Source organism: Toxorhynchites rutilus, chromosome 2, assembly GCF_029784135.1.
Source record: "Toxorhynchites rutilus septentrionalis strain SRP chromosome 2, ASM2978413v1, whole genome shotgun sequence".
Lineage (NCBI taxonomy): Eukaryota > Metazoa > Arthropoda > Insecta > Diptera > Culicidae > Toxorhynchites > Toxorhynchites rutilus.
In genome coordinates this window covers 301,130,796-301,152,764 of record NC_073745.1, presented here as the reverse complement: position 1 = coordinate 301,152,764, position 21,969 = coordinate 301,130,796, and the positions used below count along the sequence as shown (strand labels likewise).

General features: G+C 39.3%; 2 protein-coding genes across 7 annotated transcripts in view; both read right to left on the bottom strand.

Annotated features, from left to right (window-relative positions):
- Positions 1 to 21,969, bottom strand: part of LOC129767021 (uncharacterized) — a 478,091-nt gene that overhangs the window by 300,193 nt on the left and 155,929 nt on the right.
- LOC129769883 (diuretic hormone receptor-like) overlaps positions 1 to 21,969 on the bottom strand; it is a 252,668-nt gene that overhangs the window by 77,226 nt on the left and 153,473 nt on the right. For all 6 annotated transcript variants that reach the window (XR_008741992.1, XR_008741993.1, XM_055772396.1 and 3 more), the window contains 2 exons: positions 1,043 to 1,153; positions 720 to 905 (listed from right to left, as the gene is read on the bottom strand). Coding sequence is in view for 4 of the 6 variants with exons in the window: in XM_055772396.1 (XP_055628371.1) it covers positions 720 to 905; positions 1,043 to 1,153 (297 nt within the window). In the remaining 2 variants the exon portion in view is untranslated. The remainder of the gene's footprint in view (positions 1 to 719; positions 906 to 1,042; positions 1,154 to 21,969) is intronic.

Below are 21,969 nucleotides of genomic sequence, written 5' to 3'. Positions count from 1 at the left end.
AATTCTCATTCCGTCAACATAATTGATTTTTGAGAAATTATTTGAGCTATTTTGAGCGGAATTGATTATATAATCTTCGTTTCGTTTACAATCTCTGAACATGTCAGAGGTTGTCAAAAATATACTCTATTCAAGAACATCACCACTAAATCGGTTTGAAATATTAGCTGTCGGAATTGTAACTTGCACATTTGAACAAAAAAAAACATTTATTTGGATTTTCTTATGTGTAATTCAGTTCGTATTTTCTCTGTCAAGAAAAATTATTCCGACTTGAACAAGTTGTCACACGCTCGCTTAAGCTTACCACTCGTTCCGTTCCGTGCTTTATTCTTAAGAGGCTTTATACTTTGCACTTCATTCGCCTCCAACTAACCACTCAAAAAACAGAAATCTAGCACAAACAGGAATTCCGCAAAAAGTAGCATATCAACCCTGCTAGTTGTATTAATCATTGATCTAATAGCATAATTCCAGTTTTCACTAGCATGATGCAGAGCTCATATCAATGCACATAATTTCTTGGGTAAACATTGCCATGATTACCCATCAATCAAGACTGAAATAGCAAAATTATGCGCGGCTAATAAAACATTGGCCCATTCCATTATTTAGCAGCGATTGACAGTTTAACCTGGGCACCACTGTCCTTCCACTGCCCCTTCGCCTTCGTCCATCACATAATTGCTCCGTTAATTTCTTTTCTTCACGACACCCACCTGCGTGCTAAGCAGCAATGCCCGGGCAACCGCGAAAATGTCACTGACGACGCCCTCGGCGGGTGCGGCCAACACCACCAGGTAGGTTATGCCCAGCAGGGGAATCAGCACCAGCAGTGCCTTCGATGCCTTGCGATATTGACGGGTTTCGACCGTGTTTGCCGAGCGCAACTTTGTGATCAGTACCTGAACCGGAAAAAATGGGTAAACAGAAAAAACTTGGTCAGAAAGGCCGGAAGCGGATGTGTGATTTTGGGTAGCAAAGCTTGTTCATTTTTATTTCCTTAAACAGCTGACCCCTGAGGTGAGTCAACCTTACTTACCCACATGATTCGAATAAGGAACACCAGATTGATGATGAGCACAGCGCAGACCGGTCCCTGGAAGATCCAGTCCACCAGCGATTCCCGCATCCAGGAGCATTCGATTTCAAGCTGGAAAGACAATACCAAGAAAGAATAAGTTCGTTCTCGTAATAACCTTTCAAGATGATGGGTTCACGTAATGTTATAATACAAAGAAAATGGCTAAAGGCGCTTTGGGTTCTTCCCATTTTCTCATGGCTCCGAACACGGCTCATAAAAATACACACAGAAGTCAGTTCTACGTTTCCCCACCCAATATGTCGTCAGTTGATGTCTGTGGGCGGAGGGGTAAGAATGGAAAACATGTCCAAAATTTTAGCAGATTCTGAAAGAAACGCTTCGTTTCAGGTTAGCAGGAAGGTGTTATTCCAAATGGAATGGTGCTTTTCGGACGAGTTGATATATCGCTGAGCTTGCTTTTGAGCTATGGAACGGTTGCTGGGGACGAAATGAACGTCGTGATGTATGAATTGGATCATACCGTAATATTTCTAGTGACTGCCTGTTTCGTGTTTCCAGGAGCTCGCTACAATATTGTGATTTTTGAGAGCGATGAGATTTGGGTTGTTCATTTTGTTCCATGATATATTTTCTGTGGTCGTTTCTCGATGTTTATATGATAGGAGCTAGAGCAAGGCGTGTGCTAGATTAATGTCAATTTGAGGAAGGCAATATATTGGATTGATGAAAGCCACAACGTCCCGCAAATAAAATATATTTGATAAGTTTAAGATTAGATTTGATTCGCATTTTTAAATAATTTAATCTGTGTAGAATCCAGCTCTTAAACCGACTGCTGAACGCAGCGTATCTTGAAAACGCACCACTAGTGTTGCGCAATTGGTCAGTTTTTAGGCAGTTCCTTTTCCTCGATCACTTTTTACTTTTGCTTCAATCGTTAGAGTCACTATTAGCCGGTCACCAGTAGCCATAGTTGGAAGGTTTCTTATACATGTGTTATATCGCAAGATTGATTGGATTGGATTGTAGATTTTTTGGACTACGAGAAATAGTAGCTTACTAAAAGTATACGCGTCGTTGTTTGGTGAATATTTAACCCCGAAAGTTTAAGCTCGTGATTCGACTCCCTGATAAAACATTTGGTGCCGTGACCAGGATCACGGGTGTGTTCCTTGGACCAACTGCGACGTTAACCCTACTTTACCCTTCGGATTGGAGTTCCAGATAGCTTTACATGCTTAAAAAGTACAAGGCTTATTGAAGACAGGCTCCATATTTCCCACGTGTTCCTGGTGTGGATCTTGTATCCGCGTTCCCGTATTGATACTGTTGCTGCGAATGCTGGTGCATGCTCCAGCCGTGGCCGTTGCTGTTTCTAAGCCAACGAGACTACATCAACTACTGGTTGATCATCCAATAAATTTATCGCATACTATTTATAACCTATCCAATGGTCATCCAACCCGGTGGTATCCCGACGTTCTAACGTTCCTGATTATAATTTATTACAAGGCCTATCCCTGGACGGGCACAGGTGAGTGTCAGTCCAAACAATTATCGTCAAGCAAAAGGTGCTTCCTGGGTCTTACGTTTATTCCAGTTATTCGTTGCTGAATTATCATCACCATGCAGGAGAAGAAAATGAAGTCGAAGGAGCTGAAACGAAAAAATGTCCTGGATTCAATCCAACGTATCGAAGATTTCTTGACGAACTTCAATGCTGAGCGGGATGAAGTAACAATACGTCTAGCTCGACTAGATACCCTCATGGAAACGTTCGAATCGATTCAAGGAGAATACGAGGCACTTGACGATAGTGCTGAATTTGTGACGGTTAATGCGAAAGTCAGAGCAAAGGTTGAAGAGCAGTACTTTCGGGTAAAAGGTGGCCTCGTCAGTAAGCGTCCTCTTCTTCCTCTAACTCCAGTGGATTCTACGATCCATCATGGTGTCCCTGCCATTTCTCATGTTACCAGTGTGAAACTCCCCACCATCGAATTACCCCGGTTTGATGGTGACCTGAATGAATGGTTGACATTCCACGATTCCTTTTCCTCGTTGATTCACGCGTCCCCAGAAATCCCCTGCATACAAAAATTCCAGTACCTACGGTCCGCCTTGCGAGGTGACGCCCTCAAATTGATTGAGTCTTTAACAATTACGGCGAATAATTATGCAGTGGCTTGGGAAGCCCTTCTAAATCGATATTCAAATACCTACTCACTAAAAAAGAAGCATCTACAGTCTCTGATGGTCCACTCGAAGGTGTCGGGAAAATCTGCTGTAGGGTTACGTGCTGTTTTGGAAGACTTCCAGCGACATGTGAAAATATTGAATCAGCTTGGAGAACCTACAGCGCATTGGGGCAGCCTCCTTGTTCAACTACTGTGTTCTCGAGTCGACGATCACACTCTCAAGGAATGGGAAGAATTTGTCTCTGCAAACGAGGAGGCGTCGTACGAAAACCTCATCGATTTCCTGACCCGGAAGGTTCGAACTCTGGAGTCACTTCATATTTCGGCTGAGCAGTTCAACTCTTCGTCCCAAGGAAAGCACTACCCCTCCGTCAGGCAACCTAAAACCCAAACCCCATCGTCTTCGAAGATAAACTCCTATGCAGCAGTGGAAAGCTACCAACCTAAATGTCTAGCTTGCAACGATCATCATCCGTTAGTTAAATGTCCGGCATTTGAAAAGATGCAGCTGAAAGAACGATTGCACTTGGTCAACACGAAACGGATCTGCAGTAATTGCTTCAGAAGCAATCATTTCGTACGAAACTGTTCGTCAAGCTACTCCTGTAAGCATTGCCAAAAACGGCATCACTCGTTATTGCATCCTGGGTTCGATGCGTCAGTATCAAACAGTAATCCTAACTCAAGTGGTCAACACAGTCGGACAGCGCCTAATACTCCAAGACACAACGATTCATTTGGTGTAACAACAGCAACTACTTCTGCAATCTCTTCCAATTCAGCTGTAGAATCTCGTGGTGTCAACGTTTTCCTATCGACCGTTGTCGTCAAAGTGCTAGACGGTTATGGAAATGAACATTTGACGCGAGTTCTTCTAGATAGTGGCTCACAAAGCAGTCTAATGAGTGACCGACTTTGCCAAAAACTCCGATTGTTCCGTCATCGTATTGATCAACCTATACTAGGCGTCGGTGAATCTCCGATTCGAGCAGTTTGTTCGGTAGCTACCGAAGTTAGGTCGAGAGTCAGCGATTTCTCTATTCCTCTCAATTGTTTGGTACTCAAAAAATTGACAACTGATCTACCCGCTGTGAGCATCGCTACAACAAACTGGCATATACCTAACGACATCACACTGGCCGATCCTGAGTTCAATATTGCCCGGAAAGTGGATCTGATTATTGGTGCGGAACATTTTTATACAATCCTTCAAGGAGGCCGGTTGCAAATAGGCCCACAAGCCCCAACCTTAATTGAAAGTAGATTTGGTTGGTTTGTATCTGGCAAAGCATCTTATGATCCCATGCCTCAAGCTTTGGTTTGCTGCACCTCCACTCTTGAAACACTGAGTCGAAACATCGAGAAGTTTTGGAAGCTGGACGAACTGGATAATGTCAACCTTTCCCCCAACGATCAATTTTGCGAGACATTCTATAAGGAAACGGTCACAAGAGATTCCACTGGACGATACTTCGTGAAATATCCCAAGAAAGAAGGTTTCGAAACCATGATAGGCGAGTCTTACTCCAACGCAAAATCCCGACTAGAATGTTTAGAACGTAAACTAGACCAAACTCTCATTCTAAAAGAAAGGTACCACGCATTCATGGCAGAATTTATAGAACTGGGGCACATGCATGAGGTACCTACGGACGAATCAAATCCCGCTACAGTATGCTATCTTCCACATCATGCGGTGTTGAAAGAATCAAGCACCACTACCAAGGTACGGAGTGTGTTTGACGCTTCTGCCAAAACAAATGAAGACCGTGAACATGGAGAAATTGTGAAAACCTTGGGGATTTCTTGGAAGCCTACGACTGATCAGTTCTGTTTTAATTTCGGGCCATTTTCTACGGACGGAAAGATTACGAAAAACCGAATCTTTTCTGTCATTCCTCAATTATATGACCCATTGGGATTAATCGCTCCTATCGTTGTATGCGCGAAGATTTTCATCCAACAACTTTGGTTGATGTCTATCGATTGGAACGAAGAAGTGCCTGGAGAGGTGCGTACTACATGGAAACGTTTCGTGGAGGACCTGCCATCGCTAGTCAATTTTCGGGTTCCGCGGTTTGCCTTTGACGTGGGGGAGGTGCAGCTGCATTGCTTCTCGGACGCATCGGAATCAGCTTTTGGAGCCTGCATCTACGCACGGACGGCGAAGGCCAACGGTCAAGTGAAGGTGATATTATTGGCAGCGAAATCTAGAGTGGCACCCTTACAAAAACGTACCATCCCGAGACTGGAATTATGCGCAGCTCAGCTCGGCGCTCGCTTGTCGTCGAGAGTTATCACTGCACTGAATCTGAAAGCCGTACCTATTTTCTATTGGACCGACTCGATGGTAGTAATATATTGGCTTCGGGCACCACCACAAACCTGGAAAACCTTCGTGGCAAACCGGGTAGCAGACATTCAAACCTGAACAAACGGTGCTCCATGGCTGCATGTACCTGGAATGGATAACCCCGCCGATATTGTATCCAGAGGTTTGGTCGTACAACAATTGCTAACTTGCAAAATATGGATTAATGGACCCAGTTGGTTGGGAAGGGGAGAGGAAAATTGGCCGAAGCTGGAAATCCCGAGAGTAATACATGCAGATGGAGACACGGAACGTAAAACAACCACATTACTACTGCAAAATCCACCACCACTCAACCCTTTATTTACCCGATCATTTTCGTACAATCGTCTACTACGTACGACTGCTTACTTCTTGAGGTTCATTCGTCATATACAAAAGGGATCGAAGCAATCTACCATCACTCTCCAACCTAGTGAACTCGAAAATGCAAGGGATTGTCTTGTGAAGATCGTCCAAAAAGAATGCTTCAAAACGGAGCTACATCTGCTCCAAAGAGGAAAACTGGTACCGAAGAATTCCACACTCAAGCTTCTGAACCCTTCCGAGTCGGTGGCCGGCTCAGATTGTCGGAAGAGGCTTACAATACCAAACATCAAATCCTACTCCAAGGTTTCCACCGAATTACTCGAATGCTTTTGTTATCATACCACTGCAAATTGGTTCATGGTGGGATATCGCTCACATTGGTAGTAGTTCGCAACGATTATTGGCCTACAAATGGAAGAAGGGCTGTACGTAGCGTGATACGCAGTTGCTATCGTTGTACTCGTGTTAACCCTCGTCCATTACAGCAACCAATCGGACAATTACCCATCGTCAGAATTAAACCCAGTCGCCCCTTCGCATCCACAGGAATCGATTACTGTGGACCTGTGTTTGTAAAGTCCGCAAACCGCAGGACTGCTCCTACCAAAGCCTATATTGCTCTGTTCGTCTGCTTCAGTACAAAAGCTGTACACATTGAGCTGGTGGGGGACTTATCCACAGCTTCCTTTCTATCCGCTCTCCAACGGTTCGTAGCTAGACGAGGCAAGCCCGATAATATTTTTTCGGACAACGCCACAAAGTTTGTCGGTGCTCGAAATGAACTGCACGATCTTTATCAAATGTTCTCAAATCCTAAAGAAACCGATCGTATCGTTAACGCTCTCGCAAATGAAGGAATACGATGGAATATGATTCCCCCGCGCGCCCCCAACTTCGGCGGCTTATGGGAGGCCGCTGTGAAGGTGGCAAAAAAACATTTGCTTCGTCAGTTAGGCAGCACCTCTCTACTGTACGAGGACTTGGTCACGATACTGTCGCAAGTAGAAAGTGCGATGAACTCTAGACCATTAGCACCTTTATCTGAGGATCCTAACGACTTCGAAGCCATCACGCCAGGCCATTTTTTGGTCGGCTCACAACTCCAAGCTCTACCTTACCCAGACATGATGGACGTTCCAGTGAACCGGTTGAGGAACAGATACCAGATTATCCAGCAGCAACAACAGCTGTTTTGGTACCACTGGAAGACTGAGTACCTTAAGGAGCTCCAACGACAGGCCGCCATGCATCAGCGTCCCGTTGATCTCAAAGTCGGCCAAGTGATGATACTGCAAGACAACCTTTTACCACCAGTGCGCTGGCCACTAGTTCGCATCTTGGAGCTGCATCCTGGGCAGGACGGAGTGACTCGTGTGGTTACCGTGCGTACCTCAACTGGTTCGATATTCAAGCGAGCTGTGACGAAACTTTGCGTATCTTGAAAACGCACCACTAGTGTTGCGCAATTGGTCAGTTTTTAGGCAGTTCCTTTTCCTCGATCACTTTTTACTTTTGCTTCAATCGTTAGAGTCACTATTAGCCGGTCACCAGTAGCCATAGTTGGAAGGTTTCTTATACATGTGTTATATCGCAATAAAGATTGGATTGTAGATTTTTTGGACTACGAGAAATAGTAGCTTACTAAAAGTATACGCGTCGTTGTTTGGTGAATATTTAACCCCGAAAGTTTAAGCTCGTGATTCGACTCCCTGATAAAACAATATTTTTATCGTTATTCCATTTTATTCATATTTTTGACGGATTGTCATTTTGCTATGAAATGCTCCAGATTGATAGAACAGTTTACCCTATCTTCTATCGTTGTACAGTTCAACGAACTACACAGAAATCTGCGACTGCGACTTGCGACTTAGACTGTTTACCATATCCTAAAATCCTCAACAACTTCTCGCTAGAAAAGTAGTAGAAGACTTGCCAAAATTATAGACGCGAAGGACTCTATTTCTATTTCTGGTGCCTTCAACAACAAGATTTCACTACTATACACTGCATGATTTTCATATGTGTGTGTGTGCAAGCGCTAAGCGTAAACAAATGTTTTTGTATTGACGTAGGACTACATCTTTCATTTCTATACCGGGGTGTAAAATCAAAAAAAAGTTTCGAAAACGAAACAAATACATTTGGTTTTGTGATTTATCAATCAACTGCAATGAACAGATGGTAATCGAGTTAGCATTAACCACTGGTGGGCTTCGAGTATCGAGGAGAAGCTGGAAAGAAGTTATCGTTATCGTCAAGTGCATTTAGCAGGAAAGCTTCTGAAGATTATTCTTCCCCATCAGTGGGATATTTTCGTATCCAATATTGGCATCGCGAAAATCATATAATTTTCAATCGATCGCTGTCGCTGTCGCTGAAAGTTTCAAACTCAGAAAGTTTATTCGCCTCTAGTTTGCTTTCCAAATTGCCATCGTAAACCACACCTTCTCTCGATTCAATCACGGACAAAAAGCATACTTAAGCGACACTCTGGTGGTGAAACGCATTCATTCTATCAGAGGGAAAAGAGAAGGCGACCAAGAGAGTATCAGCATCGAAAAACATCGGAGACATCGGACCAGCCGCCATACACACACATACACGCGCGGAACTACAGGGTGGGCCATTTAAAGTGGAAGCATCTGACAACACCCATAACTTTTGACAGAGATGTCAGATTAACAAATTTCATACCGCGTTGGAAGCGTCATTTCAGTGCAATTTTAACCATGGAACAATACACACCTAAACAACGCGCTGAAATTGTTCAGCTGTACATTCAAAATAACTTCTCAATTGTGTTAACTAAACGTGCGTGGAAAAATAAAAATAAAGTTAAAACATCGCCTGGAGACAACACTATACGTCGATTATATGCCAAATTTATATCGTCTGGTAGTGTTGGTAATGTCAGTCATCTGTCCAGACAACGACCAAGACGTTTCGACGAGAATATTGATGCCGTTCGAGCCAGTGTTGCAGAGACTCCATCGACATCAGGTCGCCATCGTTCGCAAGAGTTAGGCATCTTTTTATTGCCATTTGTTCGTGAAAATGAATTGGACAATTACTGGTTCCAACAGGACGGCGCTACATGCGATACAGCGGCTGCCACGACCAAATTATTGCGCGAAATGTTCCCCGGAAGATTAATATCGAAAAACGGCGATTATGACTGGCCACCGAGATCACCTGATTTGACGCCTCCTGACTTTTTTATGGGGATATTTAAAATCCAAGGTATACACTGGTAAACCAAGGACCCTGGCTGCGCTGAAAGACAATATCCGACAAGAAATTGCTGCCATATTGGGCAAAATGATGGAAAATGCCGAAAACAGGGCACATTTTGCGGTCAAGGCCAGAGGCGGTCATTTACGAGATATCATAATCAAAAAGTAGTTAGAACAAATCTCCTTGGACCAAAATAAATGAATTTCAAAAAAATATTTTAAAATTCCACTTCTTTACTTTGCTATTGCAAAAAAGACGGGTGGGTAATGTCGGGGACATAACCGGAGTGACGTAGGACTATGCAAAGGGGACAGCTTTTGTTAAATATATATTTTAAATATATTGTTTTATTTTCTTCACCTACGTGAATACCTACCTATCTACCTGAAAAATGGATTAGTTTACTGTTTACTCTTTATGAATATGTTAATGGTTCTGAAAAGAACCTTTGGTGTTGTGTTTTTGTTATCACTCGATATTCCCATCTTGTTCGGCTAAACCTTCCTGTTTAGCGATTTGTTGTCACTCGCCACAGCTTTCACAGTTGGAAAATTTCTTCCCATCCAGCTTGTGACATATTTTACAGTAAATTACATTCAATGGCACGTCGCATTACCACCACTCAGTGCCGGATTGGAGGTAATTTTAACCTGTAATTGAACATTTGCGATGACAGTGGTACAGTGTCGACTTTCAATGTGGGATCATAATTTGGATCTCTATGTTTACAAAAATGTCCAACTAAATAAGTCACATTACATGTCCGTCCAATTAGCTAAATGTCGAACTAATTGTAGATTACTGTACTTTCAATCTGGAAACAATTTAAGAATTGGTGAAAATTGAATAATCAGGAAAGTCCCCAACTATCAATAAGCTCAGAACAACTGCCAAATTCACATACTCATCAAATCCTGGCAAACAAATTATGAAAACATCAATTTGTGTTTTATTATTATTTTGGATAATGTTTTAGAAAGCATTGAACTTTATTTCCTACTCTTTTTTGGAAGGTTTAATGGCCCTGAATAGCGTCTTGTTTTATGGAATGATTCCAATTTAGAAAACTTAGTACTCGTGGTTTTGAAAAAAACCATTTCGAACGCCCTCGATGCCGCCTTGTTCTGGATTTGCCACCAAAGCAGTTTGTATAAAGAGCAAACTTTTTTCTTCTGCTACCTGATGCCGTTTTGCGATTGCGTTTGCCACTCGCCATTCGCTGCAGCTGCCTGTTGTCTTGATGTCCGCCGAACCGAATGTGTTATGTTCCGAATGCAGGTTTTCTTATCGTCGCGAGCAGCTTTGCCAGCCAACTCGATCACTCCGGCGGCCGAAACTATATAACGCCGGCTAGGTGGACTGGTACACAGGTACTAACGCGCTCGACCTAGCTACCTTTTCCGGTGCAATTGGCGGATACACCTACGGGAAATTGCAGACCACCACGGTTCTAGCGGGATTTTGCCTTTCCCTTCACTTTTCCTCCTTTGTTGAGTACACGATGCCGATGCCGTACAACCACACGGGTTTACGGTTTGAAAGAAAATAAGATATTTTTTTGGGGTCCGCGTGTTTTATACTCTAGCGGTACACACTCACAGGATAGAGACAAATCGGCAGACTCAGCCAAAGGGGCGGGTCCAACGAGACGAACGAATGAGCGTTAAAAGGGAGCGATGGCAAAAAATACATTCATTACGATTTGTTCGCTCGTTGGATTCACATACAGACTAAAAAGGGTCCTTTTCAGGATCACAAAAAGTCTAAAGAGTTTATTATTTTGTTATCACTCGATATCCCCATCTTGTTCGGCTAAACCTTCCTGTTTAGCGATTTGTTGTCACTCGCCACAGCTTTCACAGTTGGAAAATTTCTTCCCATCCAGCTTGTGACATATTTTACAGTAAATTACATTCAATGGCACGTCGCATTACCACCACTCAGTGCCGGATTGGAGGTAATTTTAACCTGTAATTGAACATTTGCGATGACAGTGGTACAGTGTCGACTTTCAATGTGGGATCATAATTTGGATCTCTATGTTTACAAAAATGTCCAACTAAATAAGTCACATTACATGTCCGTCCAATTAGCTAAATGTCGAACTAATTGTAGATTACTGTACTTTCAATCTGGAAACAATTTAAGAATTGGTGGAAATTGAATAATCAGGAAAGTCCCCAACTATCAATAAGCTCAGAACAACTGCCAAATTCACATACTCATCAAATCCTGGCAAACAAATTATGAAAACATCAATTTGTGTTTTATTATTATTTTGGATAATGTTTTAGAAAGCATTGAACTTTATTTCCTAAACTCTTTTTTGGAAGGTTTAATGGCCCTGAAAAGCGCCTTGTTTTATGGAATGGTTCCAATTTAGAAAACTTAGTACTCGTGGTTTTGAAAAAAACCATTTCGAACGCCCTCGATGCCGCCTTGTTCTGGATTTGCCACCAAAGCAGTTTGTATAAAGAACAAACTTTTTTCTTCTGCTACCTGATGCCGTTTTGCGATTGCGTTTGCCACTCGCCATTCGCTGCAGCTGCCTGTTGTCTTGATGTCCGCCGAACCGAATGTGTTATGTTCCGAATGCAGGTTTTCTTATCGTCGCGAGCAGCTTTGCCAGCCAACTCGATCACTCCGGCGGCCGAAACTATATAACGCCGGCTAGGTGGACTGGTACACAGGTACTAACGCGCTCGACCTAGCTACCTTTTCCGGTGCAATTGGCGGATACACCTACGGGAAATTGCAGACCACCACGGTTCGAGCGGGATTTTGCCTTTCCCTTCACTTTTCCTCCTTTGCCATATCCAACCATGGCTGCTTGTGTTGGTTTGTTGATGTGAGGTGATGCGAAACGATGTGGTGTACGGTTCGGATGAGAATGATCGTTACGGCAGCGGAGAGGGGATTTTTAAGCTGACTGGCTGGCTCGAGAATTACGCATGTGTGAGACTGCGACCAATGTTTCCCTCATTTTTTTCTTTTTCCTTTCCAATCGTGCTTCATTCTATTTCGCTGCTGCTCTGGTTGCCCGTTTTGGTCGGTACGATTTGAGGAGCACAAAATGGACCAATCAAAAATGGGCACATAGTGTATTTGGACAATGCTTGATATTTCACAATTATTCAATTATTTATCTCAAGAAAAATGAAATGTTATTCGTTATGATAGATGCGTAGATATATTTCCTATCAATTGATGCAAAAACCTTTGCGATCTATTGAGAAATGCTCGAGTTATAAGCGTTCCAAATCTTGCATTTTTTCCTACTTGTTCAGTGCCTAGATTTCCATTTCACCCCCTATATCTTCCGGTTAGACGTAGTCCTACGTCAAAACAAATCCTTCCACTTTAAATGGCCCACCCTGTATTTTCGTTTTGTTGCCATCCAGCGTCGAGAAGATTCCGGAAAGATTTATCGAAAATAATCTGCCAGTTCCCCTGGGAATTGAAAAAAAAATTCAAGCGAAAGAGTTTATTTTAATGTTTTCTATCCATATAACACTACGACCAAATACATTTGGTTTTGTGATTTTTCAATCAAGTGCACAGTGGTCCAAAAGTGCAAAAACGTAATCGTGAGGGATTTCTCCAATACGGCTAATTTTACGTATATGATGTCTTCGGAGATGTTTTGAAGTACAACGAGGGCCACCTTTTGAGGGCTGCCATTTTGAAATGAATCCCCCTAAAAGTGAGATCCAAAATCCATTTTTTTCAGCTTAAGAGATAGGAAGTCGGTGTCTTCATAAAAATTATAGCTCTTATCAAAACAAACAATTTTACTGCAAACATCAACTTTCTATCTATTCAGATAAAAAAGTTATGGGACATTTTTGGTGAAAAGCACCAAAAAATCATATTTTCGTCCTAACTTTTCCTCTTGATTTTTTACAATTTTACAATGTTTAGGGAACTTTTTTGCCTAGTCAAAACACACATTTTTGACCTATTTTTGAACTAGGATATTTCATAAAGGGGCAGGTTGGGGCAGACCAAACCGATTACAAATTAAAGTACAAACAAAATGCTGCAAAACCACACTTCAAGTGTCTGTATCCACCTGTATCCTCAAAAGTTACACTTAATTTAAAGGAAGGCCTCCATCTACGTTATCCTGTTAAAAAAAAATGTTATTACTATTACAGTGCACTGTAATAGTAATAACATAACATAACATAAAATTAAAATAATGTGTAAAGTGACGAGTTTTCATCCTAATAAAAGCATTTAAAAAGATCATTATATGTTTTATTTAATATTTAAAGAAACCTGCCTTAGCTTTGCTCATGTAATCTAGAATACTGAAGTCATTGTCTAAATGATATTGTTTAGAAAAATATTATATAGATGTATACAAAACAACTATATTCAATATAACATATTTTTTTAACAGAATAACGTAAAGGGTGTGTCACATCAAATTGCATCACGGAAAAAACGCTGTAGAAATTTTATTTTTAGGAATTATATCTTCAGCTTTCGCTTATAATCAGATAAGAGTGTATAGGTCACGTTGGCCATGCTTCACTGTCAATTTTTCGTAAATTTGGAAAAATGTCGTGCTTGGTCCGCTGGACGAATGAATTTGACAAATTCAGCTTATTGGCGACATCCCGGACCGAACTTCTGCCGTTCTTCACCTTCCGGTCGATGGTTAGGTTCTCGAAGTATCGTTTTAGTACTCTGCTGACCGTGGATTGGACGAGGACAAATTCAGCGTTCCGGAGGAGATTCGCAAGCAGAAACTATCCAAGTTTGCCAAAAAGTACATGGTGTAGCAAGCGATCTGCTTTTGCGGAAAGCGGAGCGCCCCCTTCGTGATGACCGGCACGGTAAACGGGTAGGTTTACCTTAAGGAGTGCCTACAGATGCGCTTACTACCACTATTGAAGCAGCACGAGGGCCCGACCATCTTCGGGCTGGAACTCGCTTCGTGCCACTATTCAAAGGACGTGTTGGAGTGGTACGAAGCCAACGGGGTCACCTTCGTGCCAAAGGAAATGAACCCGCCCAACGCGCCGGGGCTTCGCTCAATAGAGAAATATTGGGCGATTATGAAGCAGGCCCTCCGGAAGAACCCAAAAGTTGTCAAATCGGAGGCGGACTTCAATAGAAAATGGATTTCTGTTCAAAAAAAAACTACAACCTGACGTTGTACAGAACCTTATGGACGGGGTAAAGAGGAAGATGCGAGCATACGGGCTTGGGCTCGAAGTATGAATAAAAAGAAAATGACAAAAGTTGTTTAATAGTTTTTATTTTACTGTCTAAAATTTTCAAAAGGATCGGTCTACTGGGCGAATTTCTACAGCGTTTTTTCCGTGATGCAATTTGATGTGACACACCCTTTAGATGGAGGCCTTCCTTAAGTGTAACTTTTGAGGATACAGGTGGATACAGACACTTGAAGTGTGGTTTTGCAGCATTTTGCTTGTACTTTAATTTGTAATCGGTTTGGTCTGCCCCAATCTGCCCCTCTATGAAATATCCTAGTTCAAAAATAGGTCAATTTTAACATAAAAACTCCAATATCTCCAAATATATAAGAGATAGAAAAAAAACAACGTGCGTCAAAAATGTGTGTTTTGACTAGGCAAAAAAGTTCTCTAAACATTGTAAAATTGTAAAAAACCAAGAGGAAAAGTTAGGACGAAAATATGATTTTTTGGTGCTTTTCACCAAAAATGTCCCAAAACTTTTTTACCTGAATCGATAGAAAGTTGATGTTTTCAGCAAAATTGTTTGTTTTGATAAGAGCTATAATTTTTATGAAGACACCAACTTCCTATCTCTTAAGCTGAAAAAAATGGATTTTGGATCTCACTTTTAGGGGAATTCATTTCAAAATGGCAGCCCTCAAAAGGTGGCCCTCGTTGTACTTTAAAACTTCCCCGAAGGCATCATATACGTAAAATTAGCCGTTTTGGAGAAATCCCTCACGATCACGTTTTTGCACTTTTGGACCACTGTGAAGTGCAATGAACAGGTGGAACAGTATTAACCACTGGTGGGCTTCGAATTTCGAGGAGAATCTAGAAAGATGTTATCGTTGCTGAAAAATAATCTGTCAGTTCTTTTGGAAAAGAAAATTACATTCAAGCAAAAGAATTTATTATGTTTTCTATCCATATAATACTGCGACCAAATACATTTGGTTTTGTGATTTTTAAATCAAGTGCGATCAACGTAAGACCACGTCTTTCGGCAATTTATTAGAGGTGCAATGAATTTTAAGAAGGAATTCTCGCTCTACGCGCACTGATAAGCGATGTTTATTCAACAATTTCTAAAACGAGAAATGTGTGTTGTGAGAAAGGATGAGCGAACGCAAATGTATTTTGTAGACTGATTTGATGCAACAGATATTTTGTCTATTGGAAATGGAATACAAATCATATCACAATACAAGCAATGTATTATGTATTATACAACTTTCGTGTGATTGCTTCTTTTGCTGAATATTGTGCCTTCAACGTAACGCTCTTGTTTTCGAAGTCCCACAATTATTCATTTATTCATTCTTTCAGAATTGATTCAGATGCAACTAAAAACAAATGATTACTAAATCAACGATAGTCCTACGTCACCCTTGCGATTATACCACATATATAACCAACTTCCTGTTTTTTTTAAGTGTCAAGTTTCTATAAGACCAGTTGTTGTTTTGATCAATAAATCTGGAAAATGAAAAAAGTGCTCATGGAGAAAGAAGAAAGGCAAATCGATGAATTTCACCAAGAAAATGTCGGTATCAGAGAAATTGCTCGTCGGATTGGATGATCCCATCAAGTAGTGCTCAATTAATTGGCGAATCCTCAAGGATACGATAAGAAGGTGAGAGCTCCACGTAAATTGAAGCTCTTTGACCGGGATAAGGGGGAAATAGTTGGAACAGCACCATCTTACATTGGAAGACTTCTGAGTTTTGCCAAAGCTCACATGATCCGACAGTGGGGCATGGTATGTTATGACAAAGAATGTTTTCAATAGAATACCTTTTGCTATGTACCATAACGAAAAGTTCTTCAATGTATAGGTTATCTTCAGTGACGAAAAAAAGTCCATGTTGCGGCATCGCACCTATAGCCATCTTCCATGCATCGCGAAAGAAAGACAATTCATTCCCACTCGACGCTCACCGGCAACGATATTGCTTCGATGACCACCAAATGGGAATTGAAAAATTTACTATCTTCCTTCCCTCTATTGAATTACAGAGCCTTTAAATTTTAAAGTTCATTCGTCTCTAGCCCTGAGAAAGGCCCTCGTTCGGCGCTCGTTGGCAAACCGTGTCCGCTTCAGATCACATCAAACGATGTCGTGAAAATTTTCCTCAGAGGATATGCAATATTTATACGCTAGCGACAGCGTACTTGCTGTGCAAGAGTGGAGTTTAAGTCACAAATATTCTCTTTTCGTTTATCACCTTCATTGTTTATATCCTCGCAGCTGCATAAGTTGCACGATATTTCCGCACGGTTAGGGAAGTACAAATGGATAGAAAAAATCATCAAATTAAACCATTTCCATACTATGGAATTATAATGTATAGCATATCGAATCTTAGAGAATTTCCGATTCGATTGCTATGCAAATCGATAAAATCCGTTCGCAGCAACAATATATATTAACTTTATTTAATAAAAACGTGACCTGTTTTCTGATTTGGCACCCTTTATGGAAAACGTAGTCCTACGTCAAAAACATTATTCATTCTTCTTCAACATTTTGATCCATTATACATACTGATATCATAGTATGCAACTATGAGATTATAAAATCAGAAATTTGTATTATTAAAATGATGTATGTTTGACACGAAGCTACAGTTTTACAAATGTGCTTCTCTCTATTTTTTCTGTTGATTGTGAATTTATATTTCGATCAAACAAGCAAATTTAAATACATAAGAAACCCACTGATCTGGCTACATTGTTTGGGGTAAAAGCCGGTCTAGTGGAAATTGAAATTGTTGGTAAGAAGAATAGAGTAGAAGGGAGATAAACAGAACCAAAACAAAAACAAAACGAATAGAAGGTATTATATTAGAAGTTTGGAAATTTCTAAAAGAATTTATTCAAGTTTGTGCGATTTTCTGCAATTACTAGCAGTAGCGCTGGAAGTGGTAAAATAAGTGCCATTAAAATAATTGCACGGTAAGAGAATGCAGTAATGATTGTGTCGATAAGCTGTTCGAATACGATCTTTTTGAATCTAGGTTACACCGGAATGCAAGGGTCGATTATAGAGTAAATTCAAACTAAACTGCCAAAAGTTATCTGGTAAGTCGTAGTCACTTATGAATCGCTTCCTAGGATATTAATGAAAGTTATACGCAGGCTAGTGTAAATAAGCAGGCAAAATAATTGGAGCACTCGTTGTAGGAGGTAAAGCGGAGAAACTATCTTTGTGAGTAGTAATTATGATCAGAATGTGCTATTGAACATTGTATTGAAAATAAATTAAATTTGCAGTTTGAGCTGCTGCTATTCCCTACAATCCGAACATAAGAGAGCGTTGGAATAGCAAAATAATTAATTTATCAAAAATATATTTTATGAAACTACAGACTCCAAAAAAAAGGTGCCTGGGAGAGATCGGCATTCCAAATACATGGAAGTAGGGGGAGTTTTTGTTCCCACCGAATTGTATTCCCCAACACAGATTTCAAAACCAAGGAGCCTGGAGAAATTGGCATTGCAAGTATGTGCAAGCTGGGAGCATTTTTATATTCTAAGTAAGGTGAGTGATACGATTAATTCTAGAAAATAAAATTTAAATTTGGAACTTTAATGTTGGTTGTTTAGTGAAGTTTCATATCAATGACAATATCAATGAAACATTTAGCATAAGTGTAGGGGTAAAATTATATATGGTAGCGGCTGTGTTAAAATAACTTGAAATGTGAAATTATTTATTTAAATTTTCATAGATAGTGCTCTCACTCGAGAACGAATCGTCCGGTTTAAGCTGTTTGTTTCATTGTGTCTAATTGAAATTCGCATTAAGGCATATAGCATCGTGTTCCGTTCGGTTTGAAGCGAAAATGGAAATGGGTTGAATAAACTCTCAGAAAGTAAACATTATAAAAGAAAATTACCTTTTCCATTTCAAATATGTTTTCTTTATAATAAAGTAAAATGTTTTTTTTTCTGGTGAGAAAAAATTATAGTTGCTCATCTTTGTGTTGCTATAGAATAACTACGTACACGCAAAAATCAGCGATGGAAATCGATCCACGGGCGAATGAAAATTGATTCATCCATACTATTGCTCTGCTCTGCAAGAACCATCGAGCTATTGGACTATTAATAACACAACAATGATCATATCAACTGTCTTCGCTGTCCGGTCTAAAGTACAATGGAAAGACAGAAAGAATACTCTTACGCCTAAATGGCTACTACTGTGTAATTTGCCATAATGTAATTGAACAGAAAAAATACTCTAGAGCCTTTATGGTAGTAGATACGTAATTAACAATTTATTGAAACCATAAACATGTAACATGTACACGGTAAAAACCCGGCTCTGTTACAGCTAAAATGCTAATGAGGGTGAATGAATAAACAAATGGGATAAAAAAACGAGGTAACTCTTCAAACATTGCCAAAATCAGCATATAACAGATAGCCTAACAGAATCCTACGCCAACTATGCAGTCGTTTCTCGGACACAACCCTCCTGTGACTTTATAAGAGACTTTAAACTTTTAAGTTATTTCGTATCCAGAACGCTTCGCTGCGAACCAGCGAATTATAGGCTGGCTGGTAGGAGAATCACACAGGGGTGAGGCTTGTGACGTGATATTTCACTTGTCTATTTTTAAACGGTTTTATTTAGCTTGCCCTGTAATTTGTATGTTTGTATGTTTGTAACAAGTTTGTCTGTAGCGCTTTACCATTTTAATAGAAATTTAAACCCCATCCTATTGACCGATTGATCTGAAATTTGGAACACACCTTTATCTCTGCAGTCATTATAAAACTGCGTATTTCATGATTTCAAAAATCCAAGATGGCGGCCGCTTTAAAATGGCGGTTACATATTTTTTTCAAAACCCGATGAATATGGGGTTTTCAATATGGATATCTAATGAAAGAGCTTAACTAGTAGAACACAGTTATTCATGAGGAATGCAAATCTAAAATGGCGGATTACATATTTTCTCAAAACCCTATCAATATGGGTATCAAATGAAAGGGATTGACTAGTAGAATACAGTTATATATGATATATGCAAATCCAAAATCGCCGCCACAAAATGGCGGATTACATATTTTCTCAAAACCCCATCAATATGGGTATCAAATAAAAGGACTTGACTAGTAGAATACAGTTATACCAGAGAAATGTAAATCCAATGCAAATTTTCTCAAAACAAACCCCAAGTATCAAGTGAAGGGGCTTGACCAGTAGATTACAGCTATTTAGGAAAATTCTAATTCAAGATGGCTGCTGTAACAAAATAGTCAATTACTTTTTTAAACGGTTTCATTCAACTTGACCTGTTTGTGTGTATGTTTGTATGTCTGTCTGTGTCTGTTTGTGTGTATGTCATTAATAAAAATTTGACCCCGTTCCTTTCGATTTATTGATCTGAAAGGGCCAGTATGGGTAAGGGAGTAAAAAGTGCCCTCAAATCAAATCACCAGCTGTATGGCAAATATTATATAGGATATTAAATAAGAAATTTTGGTGGTTTATTTGAACCCCTATGTGGTTTGACGTAGGATCTATAGTGAAAAACGTACTTTTTCGTTTATTTCACGCCATTCTCAAAAGCTTCGAGATAAAAATTTGAAAAAAAATACTGAATGTGCATCTTACTACGGTGTATCAATAAAAATTATCAAAAACATTTTTATCAAAAAATTTTTTATCAAAAATTGAAGTACTAAAAAAATATTGAAATTCAAAAAAAAATTTGGGATTTAGAGATTAAGTACTACTCTAATTCATTTTTAAATGTGTTCCTTCGGTTTTTATAGATATGTGAGAGGGTCTGGCTGGGTAAGGGAGTAAAAAGTGCCCCCAATCCAAATCACCAGCTGTATGGAAAATATTATATATATATATATATATATATATATATATATATATATATATATATATATATATATATATATATATATATATATATATATATATATATATATATATATATATATATATATATATATATATATATATATATATATATATATATATATATATATATATATAGAGTACTAAATAAAACATTTTGGCAGTATTACCATATATTTGAGTTCTTATATTGTACATCATAGGATCTATGGTGAAAAATGCACCTTCTCGTTTTTTTCACGCCATTAGCTTTGAGACAAAAATATGGAAAAAATACTGAATGTACATCTTACTAAGGTTTATCGATCAATATTTTGAAACAATTTCTTCATCAAAAAATCAAATATTAAAAAAATTAAAATTAATTTTTATTTTAATTTTAAATTAAATTTTAATTTTTTAATTTTTGAAATTCTGTGCTACTCTAGTTTGTATTCAAATTTCTTCCTACGTCTATGTGAGTATATGTGATGTCAGAATTTTTAGAGTGTTTTTCGCGGTACAAAAAATTATATATATTTTCAGGAATTTCGAAATATGTAGAAATGTAGAAATATGGATATGTAGAAAAATAATAAAATCATAATCATTATATTATATTAAATAATGTTTATACTATACTTTTTATCAATTTATAGTACAGAAGGTTTGTAATGGAGCTTTTTGCGAAACCCGTATAATATGAATTTGGCAAGTGCTATTGTTGCCAATTCGTCTTCAAATAGAAAGAAATTTCACTAGATCATGTAAAGGTTGTCTACAAACTACGTTTGGTCTTCATTTAATAAATCATCCACAATTTGGGCCTCGCGAGAAACTCAAAAACAGCGCATTGGGCGACGAACGTGTTAAGAGGATTGCGCGAAAAAAAAAATAATTTTTTGACCTTTGGGCATTTTTAGTTTATTTTGAATTTAGAGACCCTGTACTGCTCTGATATTTATTTAAATTTTGTTTTTTATATGTCTAAATTTTGTCGGTATATTCAGAGCATTGCGCTGTACAAAGATTTTTTTCTCATATCTTGAAATATATGAGATGATCTTTACATCGGATTTAAATGGTTTACCAAATTTATAGGAGCCAGCAGTACGATAGAGCTCTGTGAGAAAAAATTATAGGAGGTCGTGTCCAAGATACGACCGCATTGTTGACGTAGAACTACGCTGTTATTTTATATAAGTCGCTGGTAAATTTTAGAAACAACTGTATAGTAGAATAATCTCTGAAATGGTTTTTTCATTGTATAATCAGTTGACGATATTTGATTAATGATTCATTCTTGCCCTCACAGAACAATACACTAGTTGATCTCATGTCGCAATTTATTTCATGTCAATGCATTGAAAATTTACCTCGAACGCTATTCCGGTGGCCTTTTTCGCAATTGACATAGACTCGGTTACAGTCGATTATATACTTGTTGCACCAGAACCATTATTCCACATCTCATAACTACATGAATATATCTTTGGCACTGCATGAAAATAACAACAATGACAACACTTGCAAGTATCAAATATCATGCTACATGTTATTTAGTATTGCCTCAGTGGAATCGCACCTCTAGGCGTCGTTCGTAAAACGTAAACCAAGCGCCAAACAAGCGTTCGCCATAGCATCTATACAGAGCCATACATTGGTGGCTTGAAACTACTAGGAATATAAACACTTCTCATCATTTTGCGCTATTCTCAAAAGAAACGCTTCTG